The 16,704-nt window shown below is 47.6% G+C and overlaps 7 protein-coding genes across 7 annotated transcripts; 4 read left to right on the top strand and 3 right to left on the bottom strand.

Moving 5' to 3' along the window:
* Positions 1–38: 38 nt before the first annotated feature.
* ANOM_001129 (SDR family oxidoreductase) lies at positions 39–957 on the bottom strand (the record flags this gene model as incomplete). Its single annotated transcript, XM_015546386.1, has 4 exons — positions 39–463; positions 550–557; positions 634–802; positions 870–957. The coding sequence occupies 4 exons, from the start codon at positions 955–957 to the stop codon at positions 39–41; spliced, it is 690 nt and encodes a 229-aa protein (XP_015411636.1).
* A 943-nt stretch (positions 958–1,900) lies between these two features.
* On the bottom strand, positions 1,901–3,696 carry ANOM_001128 (sphinganine-1-phosphate aldolase BST1; the record flags this gene model as incomplete). Its single annotated transcript, XM_015546385.1, has 3 exons — positions 1,901–2,912; positions 2,959–3,092; positions 3,145–3,696. 3 exons carry the CDS (start codon positions 3,694–3,696, stop codon positions 1,901–1,903), a joined length of 1,698 nt encoding a protein of 565 aa, XP_015411637.1.
* A 366-nt stretch (positions 3,697–4,062) lies between these two features.
* ANOM_001127 (histidinol-phosphatase) lies at positions 4,063–5,124 on the top strand (the record flags this gene model as incomplete). Its single annotated transcript, XM_015546384.1, has 3 exons — positions 4,063–4,221; positions 4,277–4,825; positions 4,885–5,124. The coding sequence occupies 3 exons, from the start codon at positions 4,063–4,065 to the stop codon at positions 5,122–5,124; spliced, it is 948 nt and encodes a 315-aa protein (XP_015411628.1).
* A 2,262-nt stretch (positions 5,125–7,386) lies between these two features.
* ANOM_001126 (cell surface receptor/MFS transporter (FLVCR)) lies at positions 7,387–8,982 on the top strand (the record flags this gene model as incomplete). The annotated part of the gene is made up of 4 exons (XM_015546383.1): positions 7,387–7,569; positions 7,620–7,732; positions 7,805–8,153; positions 8,224–8,982. 4 exons carry the CDS (start codon positions 7,387–7,389, stop codon positions 8,980–8,982), a joined length of 1,404 nt encoding a protein of 467 aa, XP_015411629.1.
* Positions 8,983–9,705: 723 nt separating this feature from the next.
* Positions 9,706–12,581, top strand: ANOM_001125 (fungal specific transcription factor domain-containing protein; the record flags this gene model as incomplete). The annotated part of the gene is made up of 8 exons (XM_015546382.1): positions 9,706–9,983; positions 10,140–10,431; positions 10,480–10,783; positions 10,843–11,108; positions 11,245–11,433; positions 11,504–11,973; positions 12,021–12,375; positions 12,417–12,581. 8 exons carry the CDS (start codon positions 9,706–9,708, stop codon positions 12,579–12,581), a joined length of 2,319 nt encoding a protein of 772 aa, XP_015411630.1.
* A 686-nt stretch (positions 12,582–13,267) lies between these two features.
* ANOM_001124 (uncharacterized protein) lies at positions 13,268–14,713 on the top strand (the record flags this gene model as incomplete). Its single annotated transcript, XM_015546381.1, has 1 exon — positions 13,268–14,713. The coding sequence occupies one exon, from the start codon at positions 13,268–13,270 to the stop codon at positions 14,711–14,713; it is 1,446 nt and encodes a 481-aa protein (XP_015411631.1).
* A 781-nt stretch (positions 14,714–15,494) lies between these two features.
* ANOM_001123 (sterol desaturase family protein) lies at positions 15,495–16,541 on the bottom strand (the record flags this gene model as incomplete). The annotated part of the gene is made up of 1 exon (XM_015546380.1): positions 15,495–16,541. The coding sequence occupies one exon, from the start codon at positions 16,539–16,541 to the stop codon at positions 15,495–15,497; it is 1,047 nt and encodes a 348-aa protein (XP_015411632.1).
* Positions 16,542–16,704: the final 163 nt, after the last annotated feature.

The raw sequence follows: 16,704 nt of genomic DNA, 5'->3' as shown, positions 1-16,704 counted from the left end.
CATAATCTTCATTTTTCATAGCACCCTCTGAAGACGGTTCAAACATAAGCATGATGAACCACTGACAAGAAAAAGCAGAGAATACCTTGTGAGTGTGTAACCCGGCGTTCAAAGGCATCGGAAATAGGTAGATATATGCTATCCTCTCCGAGCGTCCGTTTAGTCCGGGTTATTCTGCTTTTCACACCTCCTGTAACCACAATCATTACCTTAACACCGAACGGGGCTAATTCAAGTCGCAAAGTGTTGCTGTAAGCATGAAGTGCAGCCTTTGATGCGTTATAGATACCGCTAAAAACATAAGGAATAACGGCGGCCACTGAGCCGATGTTTATGATAGTTCCCTTGGCTTGAATGAGCAGAGGGGTGAATTCTCTAACCATTCGCATCACGGAGAATACATTTGTCTCAAAAGTAGATTGTATATCGTCATCCGCAATATCGACGCAAGGAACAGTGCAGTCTAATGTTCTTAGTTTGGATTTTCTCACGGGTCATGAACGCAGTAGATCCGAGTTGAGCTACTATTGAGACATCAGGTATACATACTCTTGCCTCTGTAGCGTGCGTGTATATTAGATTGGAGAAATATGGCACCACAGGGGATGGGAACCTTTATCAGATATTACATACGCATTGTTTACTAGAAAGTCTAGCCCATGTCCAGTGAGCTCTTCGACTCGTTGTCGCACTCTCTGGATGTCTTCCGGCGACGTGACATCGAGAGTGAAGGTTTTGATTCCTCGCGTCGCCAAGTCTTCCATGGAGCTTAACTCACGAGCCGTGGCAAGAACAAGCAGCCCTTTCGCGAGAATTCATTGGTCAGACTCATTAACCCCCAAGAATCGCGACTGAAAGATGTCACCTACCTGCATCATGAAATGAGCAAGCAAGAGAGTGTCCAATACCGCCCTTGGAGCAACCTGTGATTAAAACTGTACGCGGGCGGTTTGCCATTCCAAAATAGACTACCAAAGATAAAAATGACTGGGTGTTGAGAGAAGAATCATTCACAAGGAGGACCTCCAGTATTAAAGAAGTAGAGTGTTCCGAGCTTCATTACTTGTCAACTTGATATCAGAACGTGCGGTGTAATTAGTAACTAACTCCTCCTCGATCGCAAAGCGGTGCATGTGATCTTTCCCCGGGCTTGCTGAGACCTTCGGGATTCGGGTTCAGTATATCGGCACTCGGATCTCATAGAATGGGCCTGTGCGACCAACGTCGAGACCCGCGAGGCATGACTCAGTGCCTAAGACTTTGTTAGGGCCAAATCGTCTCGGTGGTGACCATATTGAGTATAGTATAGACTAGTAGGACTACCCGTCCAGAGAGAGATCACAGTAACAATGATCGAACCCTTTCCCTAATGATCTCCATTGACCCGTAGCTGCCGTGAGCTCCACTTCTAAAAGTATATCTATAAATACTAGCAGCATCTCTGGGATGGTGGAATTGGAATAGATGTTGGACAGCATCAGATCCCTACCCCGTATTGTCCTTATGTGCAAGTCTCTTGGTGATGTCGAATAGTGTTTAACCTATAATATGAAAAATCACCCCAGCCTTGTTCTATACAACTCTGGGTTATCCCATAATATATAGATTCTCACGGTGGCGGCTGTCGCCAAACTCAATGCCATTACCCTTTAATACGGCAGATTTTGTTGCTTCGTCAAGTAAGCCACTTCTCGAAAGGAGAGGTTCGAGATGGCCACAGCAACAAGGGCAGTCATACTACTAGCTAAATTTATACAATAAACACAAGTTGACCATGGACGGACTATTCAGAAAGGACTTGAGGAAACTTGCCTGAGCAGGCTATTAATCTATGATCACATCCTGTGCTATAGTACATCAGTTCAGTTGATGAGTGGAGAGTGGTAAATTTCTAAGATATCTAAGCTTTGTAAAGAGTATCCAGAAACCCTTCAGTAAACTGGCTGATTGCGGAATGGTCAATGCTACCTCCTACGCCATAGAGCGCCGCACTCTTGCCACGCTGCTGTACAATCTGTTCTCCCTCACCTTTTCGCTCCTCATTCTGCATTAATATCTCCTCGATGACCTCAATCAAGTCGGTGATGAGGCTATCAACAGCTTCGGATGTGGGTATTGTAAAAGCGCAATGGATAGCCGGTGGAGATTGCAAAGCATTCAGATGCCAACCCCGAGCATCCATGGCGTCAGCGATGTCGTAAGTTTCAATTTCTTTATTTGTGCTCGTGAATGCGATGACGCTCGCCATCGGATGCCCGATGATTCCAATATGAGGGATCAAGCTAGGGTGTGTGAGTATAGCGGTTTCAAACTTCTTCGCTGCTCCCACGATCTGGCGGCAACTATTGATATAGCCCGACTCGCCCATCTTCATAAGCGTAGCCCAGGAACTTGCGATGAGTGAGCCCGGGCGAGACCCTGCCATCGATGGAGACGCATATGCACCGCCGGACCAGTTCGGGAATATAAAATATTGGTAGTTTCGATATGACCGGTTGCGATACAATAAGACGGAGCTACCCTTGGGAGCGAAACCATACTTGTGGGTGTCAACACTAATGCTAGTGACTCCGGGCTGTCGGAAATCAAAGCCTCCCTCATCCTCGTACGGAGAGGGAAAGCCCGCTTTCTTCAAGAAAGCCATGACAAGTGATCCCAAGCAGCAGTCCACATGTAATGGAATATCATTCTCCGTTGCCAGTCTTGATATCTCTGGGATGTCGTCAACAATGCCGTGTGGAAAGTTGGGTGCAGATGCAACTAGAAGAACGGTGTTTTTATTGATCAGTCGACGGATTTCGTCGACTGATGCCTTGTACTCAGGTGCTGGACATGAGACAAGGTGGAGTTTGATTTTAAAGTACTGGGCGGCTTTGTAAAAAGCGCGTGAGCAGTACTCGGAATGATCCTGTCTAGTCAGTAGGGCAAGTAAAAATATAAATGCTGACGGTAACTTACATCTCAGGGTTTGTGATGCCGCGCTCTGCTGCAGCCTTCTCCCGAGCAGCCAAGCATGCCATGAGAATAGACTCCGTGCCACCACTTGTGGTTACGCCTGCACCATCTTCGGGGGCATTGAAAGCGGTTAGGATCTGTTTCCTTATGTTAATCACTTGCACGAGGTTCGGCCATTTGTTCACATACCATTGCTACGATTTCCGCTTCCATCTTTCTGACTCCAGGGAAGACATCCGGATGAATTGGATTCGAGACGCTGAACTTGCCAATAGCTTTGGTTTGCATGTCTAGGAGCTCGCTGCCCCCATGGTAAACCGCGCCGCTGACTCGACCGTCCTCCCATCGCGTATGGTCCAAATTTTGCAGTTCCTCCAACTCTGCCTCAATTTCTTCGAAGCTCCAGCCCACTTCTGGAAGACAATGGTTCTTCTTGGCAGCATCTCCTTGGCGGACTAACTTTTGAGCCATCATGTTCAATATTGGGTCCATACCTTTGTCCACCCTTTTGAAGATACGAGGGGCTGGTGCTTTTTTCGGAGAAATCCATCCCCAGCATAGCTCCAGAAACCTGTTCATGCTTCCGACAACACCATAACAAGTGATACTGCCATAGACATTATGAACAGTCCGAAGGATAAACAAGACGCAGACTAGTCGCGAAACAACATCGTACTTTGTTCCCATGGGCTGCGTGAAGAGCAACGACAAGGACTTTGCAGTCTGAGTAAGAGAAGACATACTGGCACCCAATGAACTTATTTTGAGCTCTAGTCAGTCAAAGGTGAATGAGAAAAAGACCATTACTCTCTATACCCTGTCCACCATGGATTAAATACCTCGAAGTGGGCTTGGCTGCGTGATGATCTCATCACACTGAATATTCTGTTGTTTCATTCGAAAGCCGAGAGCCGAACGGAGCCAACGGAATTTTATCCATATCCGAGCCCCGAATATGTGGGATGTTAGAAAGTGCAAAGTTCATCCTGGCATATGAACATTGCAGTCGTTTAAAAGTTCTTTTCATTGTTGAAAACTTTCTTTTATTAAAATATCTCAGAGCCGTTTTCCAATTTCGCCTTCTCAAGTCAATCAGGAAACATCAAGATGCCTTTCTCCCATCACTCACATTCTGGAGAGTTTTGCCCCAGCCATGCACAGGATTCCTTAGAACAAGTCATCCAGGAGGCAATTAGGCAAGGTATGCGGGTGTTTTGTTTGAGCGAGCATATGCCGCGTGCCGATGAGGAATTATATGACGAAGAAGTAGGTCTTGTTGATGACTCGTTATATGCATTGCCTTTAGTCTAACAGATTTTAGATCAAAGCTGGCGTAACTTCTTCATTTTTACTTAGTAACGAGGAACGATACTTCTCAAAAGCAATTCAATTGCGGGAGAAATACGCCTCTCAGATCAAAATTCTCGTAGGCTTCGAATCGGAATGGATTGAAAGTAATTCTTCACTGAGGCTGATACACGAATCACTATCCAAGTATCCTTGGGAGTTTTTCGTTGGGTCGGTCCACCATCTTCATGGCATTCCTATTGATTGGAGCCGAGAGCTTTACTTGAAGGCGCGGGACATATCCGGCGGAACAGACGAACGCATGTTCGAAGACTACTTTGATTTACATTTCGAGATGTTGCAGAGTTTAAAGCCCCCGGTAGTCGGTCATTTCGATTTAATTCGACTTCATTATGACAGTACAAAGTCCTCTACAGAAGGGCTACGCAAATGGCCGGGTGTTTGGGAGAGGGTCGTGAGAAATCTTGAGTATATCTCAAACTACGGAGGGCTTTTGGAACTCAATTCAGCTGCACTGCGGAAGGGGCTCGATATGCCGTATCCCTCAGCAGAGATCTGTCAAGTAAGAATAATCTCCTTTTCCGAGACTCGCGTTATCACTACAGGACTAAAAGGGGACAGGAATTCTTGGCCATGGGTGGGCGATTCTGTCTTTCTGACGATAGCCATGGTGTCGCTCAAGTTGGGGCCAAGTACCACGAGATGTTGAAATTTGTGAAGGAACAGGGAATCCAGAAGCTCCACTTTCTGGAGCTTGCCCCTGAAGAAACGAGTGAGGTGGTTGACTCGAGATTTCCACGGACGATACAGAAGAGTTGTTCTCTGGCAGAGGTGGAGGAATTGGAATACTGGAAGAGATGAACATTGTCACGCGCTTATATCCCGCACTACGCCTTTTCTGAATCTGTCCGAGCAATTTACGCGCATGTTTAATAGAAGCTAGAAAACTATATGTCAATAGTGGCGTTTCTGCCTCGTGTCGTCTCGGGGCTCGGTCATCCGTGGTAGCTACCGGCGACCCCTTAGTTTAACCGAGGATCCCGTCAAGTTCTAAAAGCCTTTATTTAAGAATCGTATGATTGCCTTAGTCCAACTGGGTACCGGGATACTCATGTCGTAGAAGATGGACCCCCTGAATAAAGAAGCTCGCTGCCAGGACACGCTTCGGGTGGAAGGTGCGATATTGGAGCTCGACAAGGAGGGACTGACTATTAAAACCGATCAGAGTACTACAGCAGCCCCAATATAGTCACTCTACGGATGTGTTTGTCGGCTAACCATGTTATAGACACGTTTACCCGTCGAAGGACATGCAGAATTCGATATTTACACCTGCTTTGGGCTCAGGCCAATGTGGATGAGCTTACGATTCAACATGCGAGAGAGCGGAAAAAGATACTGGAACCTATGATGAGGGTGTTCTCTCTACGCAATTCAGCGACCTCTTCCGCTCGCTTAGATGCCTGGATCCAATTGCTCCTGCACCGCGCCTACGGTGAATCGAAATCACGAAAGAAGCTGAAGATATTTTTGAATCCATGCTCCGGCAAAGGTACCGCCGTCAAATTGTACCGTAAATACGCGGAACCCTTATTTGCCGCAGCACAGTGCCAGGTGGACATACGAGAGACTTCTTTCTCCGGCCAGGCTGGCGAGCTAGTGAGAGAGGACTTGGAAATTGACTCATGGGATGCTATAGTCTGCTGCTCCGGAGATGGTCTACCACACGAGATCATCAATGGCCTTGCACTGAGAAACGATGCTGGACATACTTTGAGGAAAATTCCGATTGTTCAGCTTCCTGGAGGTTCCGGGAATGCGTTGTGTGTCAACATGTTCGGGACTACCAGCATTTCCCTTGCCGCACTCTACACCATCAAAGGGGTTCAACGTCCTGTGGACCTTATGTCTATTACGCAAGGGGACAAGAGACACATATCCTTCCTGTCACAGAACCTCGGTTTATTGGCCGAATGTGATCTTGATACTGAGGGAATGCGGTTCTTGGGTGGTAAGAGATTTGAGGTCGGCTTTCTGCAACGTCTTCTTACGCCTCCCATATACGAGTGCAGTCTGGCGACTTACAGTGCTTCTAATCAATGCTCAAGAGAATCTCTGAGTGACCACCCATGCAGTCAGCTGCAAGAGCCAAATCAGCAGGGGTTGCCTAGTCTACGATATGGGTCTGTCAATGATCCTGTTCCAGACAGTTGGAAGCTCGAGCATCGTGAAACACTAGGGGTGTTCTTCGCCGGTAAATTTCCTTTTGTGGATGCTACATCCAAAGTGTTCCCTGGCGCAAAGCCTGATGATGGGCTGCTAGATGTCTTAACGGTGGATTCTGGGATAGGGGCCAGGAAGCTTTTGCAATTATTGACAAAAGCCGCGAACGGAACACATCTTACAATGCCTGAGGCCCAGTATCAGAAAGTGTCAGCCTACCGAGTCGTTCCCTCCAGGACTAGTGGTGCCTTCAGTGTGGATGGAGAGAGGTTTCCAATGAAGCCATTTCAAGTGGAAGTCCATCCGCAACTGGGCATGACATTGACCACACCTTCTATAGTAGCCAGACAAGACACCAACTACTAGTGGAGGCCAACCAAACACAGGAGTGATTTCTTCTTCTTATTTTTAGTTAGCCGTATATTTAGCTTTGTATTTAGTATTATCATGCTCCGTTATCTATTCTTTTATTTTACCCTTGGAGTCTCACTCCCTTTGCGATACAGCTGCCAGTGTTGTACCAATCAAACGAAATCCGGGGAAAGCCGTATCAAGGCTAGAGACCAGGGTTGGACGAGTACGATAAGCACGAGGCAGTAACATTTCCTAGGTGGAATGTATAACGCACGCCGAAATGGTCCAGATATACCGCGGAAGTCGGATTTCGAAAGTGCGGGGTTAAAGTTCTGATTTAACCTTGTATTTTGTTTACTGATAGAAGATCACTGATGGAATGTATATATCACAATCGATCGGACTGCACCCAGTGGTCTCTTTCGACTTTTAAAAGCTATTGCTTCAGTGTCTGTGATCTCATCACCATCCACTGTGTCTACCAACAATACCACTTATATCGAACCGCTTAGTCGAGTATCCTAGTCATCTTGACAGCCTGAGATCATGGTCGACGATGTGATCAGCAAGGGCACTAGCCCTGAGTGTGGCAAATCGTTAACTTACGTTGGGCCATCTCCTTGTGATCTCAGTCATGGGTATCAGGAGCCAATCGGTATGACAGTCTATAAACGCCGCTTCATCGGTGTTGCTCACCTGGCGCTCCTGAACATCGTTGTCAGCTGGGGTGTAAGTCGTTGGTTACAAGCGATGGTCGAACAGAGAATCTAACTGCGCAGTGGGTTACATACCCAGCAGTCCCAGTAACATCGGCGGTATTCTTGAATGTCAGTGTGAATGCAATCACTTGGCTTAGCACGGGCACTCTCTTCGCCTACTGTATCAGTGCACCGTAAGTTTGTCGGACCTGTCATCGGAGGATACGCCTCCGCGTATGCTTAGCTGACTGCTAGCCTTCTACCAGATTCGTTTTCCAAACAGTAGAGCGTCTGGGGTTGAGAGGATCCAACATGATCACCTCTGTACTCTTGCTAGTCGGGAATTGGATTCGTTATGCAGGGACAGCCTCAGAGGTTAAGAACTATGGAGTTGTTATGTTTGGCCAAATTATCATTGGCTTGGCTCAGCCGTTCTGTCTGTCAACACCCAGCAAGTTCAGTGAGAGCTGGTTTACGGACAAGGGCCGTACCAGTGCCACTGCGATCGCCACTCTTGCCAATCCGTTGGGCGCAGCTCTTGGGCAGTTTGCGAATCCGTACCTCGCCAAAACACCAGATGACATGCCCCGCATGATCCTGATAATTTCCAGCATCGTGAGTCAGGTTGATCTCTGTCAATATTCTACGCAGAATCCTATTCTAATACTCTGTGACCAAACAATAGTCCACGCTGGCCATCATGCCTTCCTTTTTCATTCCGTCCAAGCCACCGACTCCACCTTCAACGGCCGCTGCAGTTGACCGAACAGGTCTGTTGGTTGCGCTCAAGGACGTAGCTAGAAAGCGAAACTTCTGGCTTCTCTCTTTGCCCTTCTCCATCTACGTGGCACTATTCAATTCCACCATCACCCTACTCAACCAAGCGGTAATACCTTATGGTGCCACCGAAGAAGAGGCAGGCATCGCAGGCGGCATTCTGATTGGTGCTGGGCTTGTGGGAGCAGCTATTCTCTCACCACTGAATGATAAGTTCAAATGGTATATGGGCACCATTCGGAGCTTCCTTCCCATCACCTGTGCTATGTACATCGCGCTCATCTTCGCACCGGCCAGCACGTTGGGCATATGGCCTACATATGTAGTCTGTGCGATCCTGGGATTTTCGTCATTTAGCACCCTTCCAGTCCTACTGGAGCTTCTGGCCGAAATCACATTTCCTCACTCCCCTGAAATAGGCAGCACAATCTCCTGGTTTGGTGGACAAATATTCGGCGCAGTCTTTATTATTGCTCAGTCTGCAATGGTCGCTGGGCCCTCTGCTAATCCGCCATATCATATGCGTTGGTCTCTTACGTTTGCAGCGATCTTGAGTGCAGTGTTCTTGCCAGCACCACTGCTACTGACTCTAGTTGACCCTGGGGCTCTACGCCGGCGGGAGCAGTGGCATAACACAAGTCTCGAAACTGCCAGGGATTCCGCTTGACTTTTTATATTTAAACAGTGGTCTCTAGTCGGCAAGGATATCACTAAAGGACAATGAGAATGATTTGTCACCGACCTGGACATACACATATGTTGTAAGAAGCTGGATAATCGGCGAGGTAGTTGCATTTGCACATTCAACACGAAGGCTCTGGGCTACCAGATATAGAAATTTCACTTTTTACTTTTTGCTGCTCATTTCACTCGCCTCTGTAGACGTAGGAGGATACGTGCTGTCATCGAGCTAGCGCCGGGCCAGATGCAATGGAGTCCTGAGCCCTAAGTCCCGAGTCCCGAGGCCTCTTAGGTAACTATGATATCTACGGGCGACCCACTGTCATCCGATCTTAAACAGAGATAAGTTATCTACGCCTTATTTCCTGGCCCTCTTGATCTTGTGATCGAGGAGTGAAACTTCACACCCAATCCGCCACTTTCATTGGGTCGCGTTGATCTTAACCAGAGATAAGTATTATCTCTGACAGCCGAAGGCCGAGAATGATTCTGTTAAACTACCCACCAAATGCAGGGAACCCCTTAACCCCGTTCCGAATCGCGGTGAATCCTAGGCAATCGTAACATCTCTAGGTGACCCATTGTCTAAAGACCTATATAGAGATTAGTAGTCTATTTCTTGGCTTCGGTTTTCCTGATCTTCGTTAAAATTCATGGTATACGTTGTGTGTCTTTCAAGACTTCGAGGATATATTCGCAAGTTTACAGCATGATGGCCGGTGTTGCGGAGATCTACTTCAACAACGTGACATTGACTAGTGTCCGCTCGATTTGGAAGGGCGACAGGCGCAGGCGATGGGACGGTCCCGACTACCGAGTTCCGAGTGCCGAGACCCAATGCCTCGACCATCTCATCAACCAAACGCGACTGCCGAAGCCCCATCCCCGCTTCTCTCCAACACTCGGCTCACGATGCTTCATTTGCGGCTCTCGCATGTTTGCGATGCGTGCAAGGCGCGCAAGATTAGGTGCAAGAGTAAGTGTCATGTAAAATGTTTTACTACGGTAAAAGAGCTAACCCATTTTTGCAGAAACATCGGATCATTCGGAGGGCTGCGATAATTGTCACGTAGGTGGCAAATCCCCCCATGGTAAAAATGCTCACCACGTGGAATAGAAGAAGGGGCATACTTGCATCTACAGTCCCCTGAAGAGGAGATTCAAGTCTCAAGATCTGAGTCCACGGCATCGGAACCTGCGCCAATCTCAAGGGACTACCCGTGATCTGTCGGAGACAAGGACATTGGGAGTTGCTACGGCGCTGTCCTCCGCTCCGTCCGGCGGAGACCCTTCACAAGATGGTAGAGACGAGTCAACCTGGACACGAGTTCCAGATCCTGTTCAAGGATTCTCACATCGACCTCTCTATGTGGACCAATTGCTTCAAACTCGGCAGTCAACCGGACGCACCCAGAACGCTTCGTTTATCTTAGGAGTAAGCTTGCCTACTCGAATCTTCACCGAACTTAATACTTATCATTAGATTCAAGGCCGACGAGAACTATTGTACGTCATCCAGAAAAACCAGGTCCTCATTTGCGAGGTCTTGCTTAATCTTGTACCACCAGTGGCCAGCTCAAGCATGAGTTTCTTCTCCGACAGCCGATTAGACGCTCTCTCGGCATGTCTAGGTAACAATGCACTCAGGTCTCTTATTTCGAGAATATCTGGCATGGTCAAATCCCGTGTGCAAGTGCTCAATCGCAACTTCAGACCGTCTAGTATTTGGAACCGGCTGGGCGAGATTCCCGTTCTATCACCAGGAAGAGCACGCCATCTCATTGAAAGTGGGCCATCCCATGTATTGGACTGTGGGAGCAGGTGCTGATTTTCAAACGGCTTCTAGTCTACTTTGAGAATATCCACCCTCTATACCCCTTTCTGGACCGTCACGAATTCGAGACCAGGGCATTTTCACCCACTTTGGATGATGATCTTGCTAATGATGTGGCTTGGGCAGCTTTGTATCACACCGTGCTAGCTTTAGGTTGCGAATTCAATGGTGGAGGCTCGTTTGCGCCTGGTGAAGGCGAAGCCTGGAGTCTTTTCAAGGTCGCACTTGATCTTTACCCAAGGGTGTTGCTACTAAATACAGACCTCCTAGAAGTTCAGGTAAGCGAAGTCATCCATTCTCATCCATTCCTCATCACGACGAGGGTAGATCTAACTTATGTAGTCAATTACGGCCATGGTAGATCTCAAGTTTATCTCACTTTTTGTCAAAGCGCATTCTTAACAACTGTAACAGGCCATATTCTGTCTCAACATGTCGGGCACTCAGATAGAAGGGAAAATTCTATCCGAGGCAGCAAGGGTTGCCCAGCGCGCATTCTTAAACAAAGCATCTACCGGCAGTGACGCTACAATTCGTAGCCGTGTTTTCTGGGTAGTATATTACATTGAAAAAACAGTATCGTTTCATACTGGTTGTACCTCGGTAAGAGATGTAGAGTCATTTTTGCCTTTTTCTTCCTCCTTTGAATAGTTTGCTGATGCTGGTTTGACAGTTTATTGTCGACTGCGATATTGGCTCGCCCATACCTTTAATTGAAGAGGCAATCTTCGAGGATTTTGACTGGTTTTTCACTTCGATAAAGTTCGCAAGACTCTACTCGCGCATATTCACTGAGCTGTTCTCTATAACTGCAACAAAGAATTCAAGGACGACATATCTCAGCACAATATCTGAGTTCGAAGAGCTCTTGGAGCAACAATGTCAAGCAATCCCACCTCGATTCCGACCTGGTGTTAAGTTGCGACCGCAAGCATTTTCACATCCCTGCGGACTTAACGCCGCTCTTCGGGTTCACTACCACTACCATGAGCTCAAGATAGCTCTTCATCGCTTGAAGCTGCATGTTACTCGTGACCAAATCGCTCCCCGGCCGTCATCGGACATGGCTGGCATTATGAACTCAGCGCGTGCCGTAATTGAAATCACTCGAGTCATCCAGCAAGAACCGTCCACACCGTTCTTGTATGTTACGTGCCCTGTGTTGTGCGTACTCTTGCTAATATGCGCAGCGTTATTTTCTTCATGCCGTTCACGGCCTTGTTCATCTTATTTGACCAAATCATCCAAGATCCAACCCACGAAGATACTCACGGCAATCTCGCCTTACTCGAAAGTGTGACTGGGTACTTCAGTGCCCTCGAATATGCGACGAATGGGTATTTACCAGGCTCCATGCTGATGCCGTTTGCCTCTATTGCTCGGCAATTTCACTCTACTTCCCATGCCTCTCGTGGGGACAATGTCAGCAATGAAAACAGTGACAAGGGCACTACTTCTGAACAATCCACTACAGAAATGCTGGGCGTGGAACCATCCACACATAGCCAACAAATACCCTGGGAGGTTAGCGCCGAAGACCTTTCAGTTCTGAAGTCTGCTTTTCTAACATCAATATCTGCTTCTAGGTCGTTGCCTCTCAGCCGAATATTGACTACTCATCTCAAATCTTGTCATCAGCTCCCTCGAATAATTTCATGTTATCGGACAGCAGGCTCACTCCTGGTTTGGAGATCATGGATCTTTTTTGTGGTCCTGCTCATGGCGCTGATTTCTTTTTCCCTCCAAATTGATGAATTCATTGGAGACTGGTTCAGATTGTTTCACAAACCAACTTTGGATGATTCGAAAGACCAATCTATAACAAAATTATTCCAGCCCTGTAGAACGCATGTCATTAAATTGTCGACGCTTAAAGTTAACATTGCAAAGTGCGAGATGCTATACGAACATATAAGATATATTTAACCGGGGTCAACTGGAATTCACCCCCAGTCTTTCAATTGAGGCCCTAGGTCGGGGTACAAATGCGATAATAACTCCCACCGATGCAAGTATGCACAACTATTAGTAGCCACAACAGCTGCCTTCCTGCTGTCTAGAGTGCTGGCAGCATGAGAGGCTGCCACTGCGACATGGATCCATCACGTGATCTTGAACGCAATGGATGTAAAGATCCACTACAGTCTTCTGCATTATGTGCATGCCCTCCTCACACTGACTGGTTCTACCGTAAGTAAGATAGATTGAGGAAAAAGGGGATTGCCAGTTGTTTCCATGGCTGGCTTACTAAATGCAGTTTGGAAGTCTATGACGTCCAACCAGCGATTCGGCGACAGTCTAGGCAGCCAAGAAAAGTCAAAAAGTCACTCACTCTCAAAATTTAACGTACATAAAAATCGCCTCTGCTGAGATGAAGAATTGATATTCCAAGGCACTGGTTTTGAAGCATGAGCCCAGGGATGCGGCAAAGTCCCTCATGACCTCCAGCCAGCCCTTGTTTGTCGTTCAGGAGGCTCAATGTTTCTACCAAATCAGCACAATCTACAACACCTGCCCACGCTATCTCTTTTATGCGCTGCTGATCGCAAGCTGTCTCACTCGCTGGACAGGGTGGCTCGCCGATGTTTTCTTAGGCGCCGCTGCCACATACGCAGGCACTGCCGCAATCGAGGCATTCATTCTCCTGGCCAGCCCCCAGAAAAAATCAGAACCGGAGCTAGTCACCATTCCTTTCATTTCCAAGAACACCACGTTATGGAACGATTTCCCTCAGCTGATTACCGAAACAAACCAAGTTCTCGTTCAGCCTGCTTCTCTGGAGTTCGACGCTGATGCGGTCGTCGCAATCGTCGTGACGGGATACCTTGTTTTCTTACCGCTTCAATGCTGGTCTCGAATTCTGACCCACCAAAGAGCACGCAATCTGCTATTCAGTCTTTGGAATGTTCTGATGCTTGCCGGTGCTATCTGTGCACTGGTATACGCAGCAAAAAACTCTAGCGCCCCGCCACAATATATGTTCTGCTATCCAGACCTCCCGCCATTCGACCAAACATCCAGCGATGGCTGGCAGCCGTCATGGAGACTATCTACTTGGAACGACAGTGTTTGGGGCACCTTCTCCAACTTCTCTCGCTGGGGCCAGTTGGGAGACATTTGTTTCAACCCTTGTTTCAACTCCAGTCAAATACTCAGAGAACCGACCTCTCTTCAATCCTGGGTCGCCACCAAGGACTCCGAGCTTGCACATCCCCAAAAATTCTGGACGAAACTAGCTTATTCAAGGCGGTATATCTATAGCCTGATCATCCTCTGCTTAGTGCTTAACGTCGTCAACTTGGCGTACAAATTCCTTCCTTATCGGTCGCAAATTCCATCCTCCAAATTGGTTGTGATCTGGCGAGAAAGGAAGAACATCCTCAAAGGACTCAAAAGAGAATTAAGCGAAGCACGCTCAACTGCTACGGAGCAACTGGAAAACAAAGAAACAAAAACATACCCCAATACCAGCGTCCGAAACTCACCTTGGTTCCGCGCCCGACCATTCTTCAGCGCCATATTTCTCAGAGCATTGCTGCGAGTTGCGGTGGATAGTGCAATTCTCCTTGGTCTGGTCTTCAGCATGGTTATCAGTCCCTTTACCATTATCGCGTTTGTGGCATGGGCCGAGTGGACTATATACAACGATGGTCCGGCGCAGGAAAAGCCGCAGCAAGTCGGGCAATGGTCTTACCTGGTTTCTGTTGGATTCTTGGTACTCTCTGCGGCCATACTTATGCTCAAGTACCGCCTTGCAACAACCTCTGAGCTAGACGAGGAGATACAGAAGCTGAAACGCGATTTACAGAAGCTAGAGATGCGAAGGGAATCGCAAGCACGGCGGCGCACGGCTTCTAGCACAGGAGATGAACATGATCCATGAGATAATGCAATGAGTCTAGCACTAACTACCAGTCCTCTGTCCTCTCCTTTGGTTGGTAGGTGCGTGATTTAAATTATGTAGAAAGACTCTTTCCTGGTCTTCATACTGGCACGTTGCATGGCAGGACCCGTATAAGGAGTGGCGGTGAGATCTTCGTTGGGTCAGGGCTTTTAGGGCTCAGAACAGGCGCCGCAGGCCGGGCAAAAGACAGTACAGGTACATGCTAAAATAGTTGAGAACGAAGCAAGTTCTCTACGGCAAAAGGAGAAGAACCGTCAGGGATCGAGGATGCATCTAGCCGTACAACCTTTCTTTGCTAGAAACAGTCAGTATCAATTGGCAACGAGGCCCATAGTCCCATCGCCGCAAGGCAGCATTATTCCAAATCTCAGTATCGTTGGTCGTCTACGTGCAATTACAAGAAGCCTTTCTGTGTCATAGTTTTTGGAAGGAGCTCCGAGCTCCGAGTCCGGAATGAGGAGGCCACAAACAAACTTAGCATCTGCATTTGGATTCTCCACCCCAACCCATGGTATCGAGTATCAGTATTCTAGATTGCTGATGCAGGGTCATTCCACACACTCTGCGACCCATTTCTTCCATTCTAGACTACTCCATAAACTATTGGGCCATATTTTAGCCACCAGTTAAAGACATTTCACAGGCGTCTAAGACTGGAGCTTTATCATCTTGGAGGGAAAAAAAAGGTTTGAAAATGAAGACTGAATGCTTGGGACCAAGACTAGGTTCGCAGACAAGTGTAGCCCAAAAGTAAAAGATCCTAGAAAATGCTCATCTCGACAGTGTTCGTATAGTCGATGTTGGCATCCACTCCTTCAATCCGGTCGCAGCAGGTACCAAACACACGGTCCCAAACACGCGTTTGTTTGCCATAATTATGACTCTTCCTCCACCCCTTTCTGTGATGAAGATCATGATCTTCAATGACCAATTCCGCGTCGAACATCCGCATGAGCCAGGTCAACGGATTAGGCGGCGATGCATGGAAACGAAGACCGCTGTGTCCAGCCAGCTCTGCGAACAGGACGTAGAGCTGACATATATGCCACTCATAGAACCCCATTGGGAAGCCCATGAACTTCATTGTAACATAGGTCATCAGGGGGATCCCTGCGATATCGAAGAACTCTTGTTCCGAATCTGCGTATATTGTAAGGAGTGGATTGGGGTGCTTGGTAAGGTGGTGCGTCCGGTGAAATTTCCAGAGTCCGTTTACATCATGCATGATGCGATGGTACCAGTAAAACCAAAAGTCAAGGACGATGCCGTACAGACTGACTTCGAGGGGGAGCCATCGCAAATTTATAGACGTTGGAGTTTCATTTGCCGAGTAGGTAAGATACACTATCATCATTGGGCGAACGAGGCTGGCCAGCATGACAGATGTTAGTACCTTGGACACTCCCACGTCGGGGATGCCATCACGCTCGTGTTTGTCGCCGTCTAAAAACCCATAGGTATGGCCAAGCTCGCGAAGTCCTCGGAGTTCTCGGCTGGTGAATATTCTGTTACTGTAATAGTAGAAGCCGAACGCCACAATGGGGCCGAAGTTTTGGCCGGTAAGGTATACAAAAAGCTGGTGGACGATGAGTGGGATGCTAGCGTGAAAGATAATCCACCGGTGGAGAGACCAGTCTGAAACATAAGGTATCTTTTCCTCTTTTGAATGAACCGGGACCTTTCTATCAAGGTCAACATGGTAAAGGTTTGCATGTTCGAAGAGTTTGTGTGATAGTGTCCACTGGCTTCGATCCCATCGGCGCCATGTCGACCTCATCGAGTCTTTCGGGTTTTTAAGATGTTCCATGGTGAGTAGAAGTATATTCGTGATTATCCTAGATCAGGGCATGGTGGCATGGGCAGAAAGGATCATTTTAAAATGAATCTACTTTGAACAATGTCACGAAAGCCGAGGACCGATAATACTGCATATCGCTAGATATGTATTGCTTGTCTTCACGTGGAACCTG

The sequence above is a fragment of the Aspergillus nomiae genome (genome assembly GCF_001204775.2).
Source record: "Aspergillus nomiae NRRL 13137 chromosome Unknown contig00010, whole genome shotgun sequence".
Classification (NCBI taxonomy): domain Eukaryota; kingdom Fungi; phylum Ascomycota; class Eurotiomycetes; order Eurotiales; family Aspergillaceae; genus Aspergillus; species Aspergillus nomiae.
This window is presented reverse-complemented; position numbering and strand designations above follow the sequence as displayed.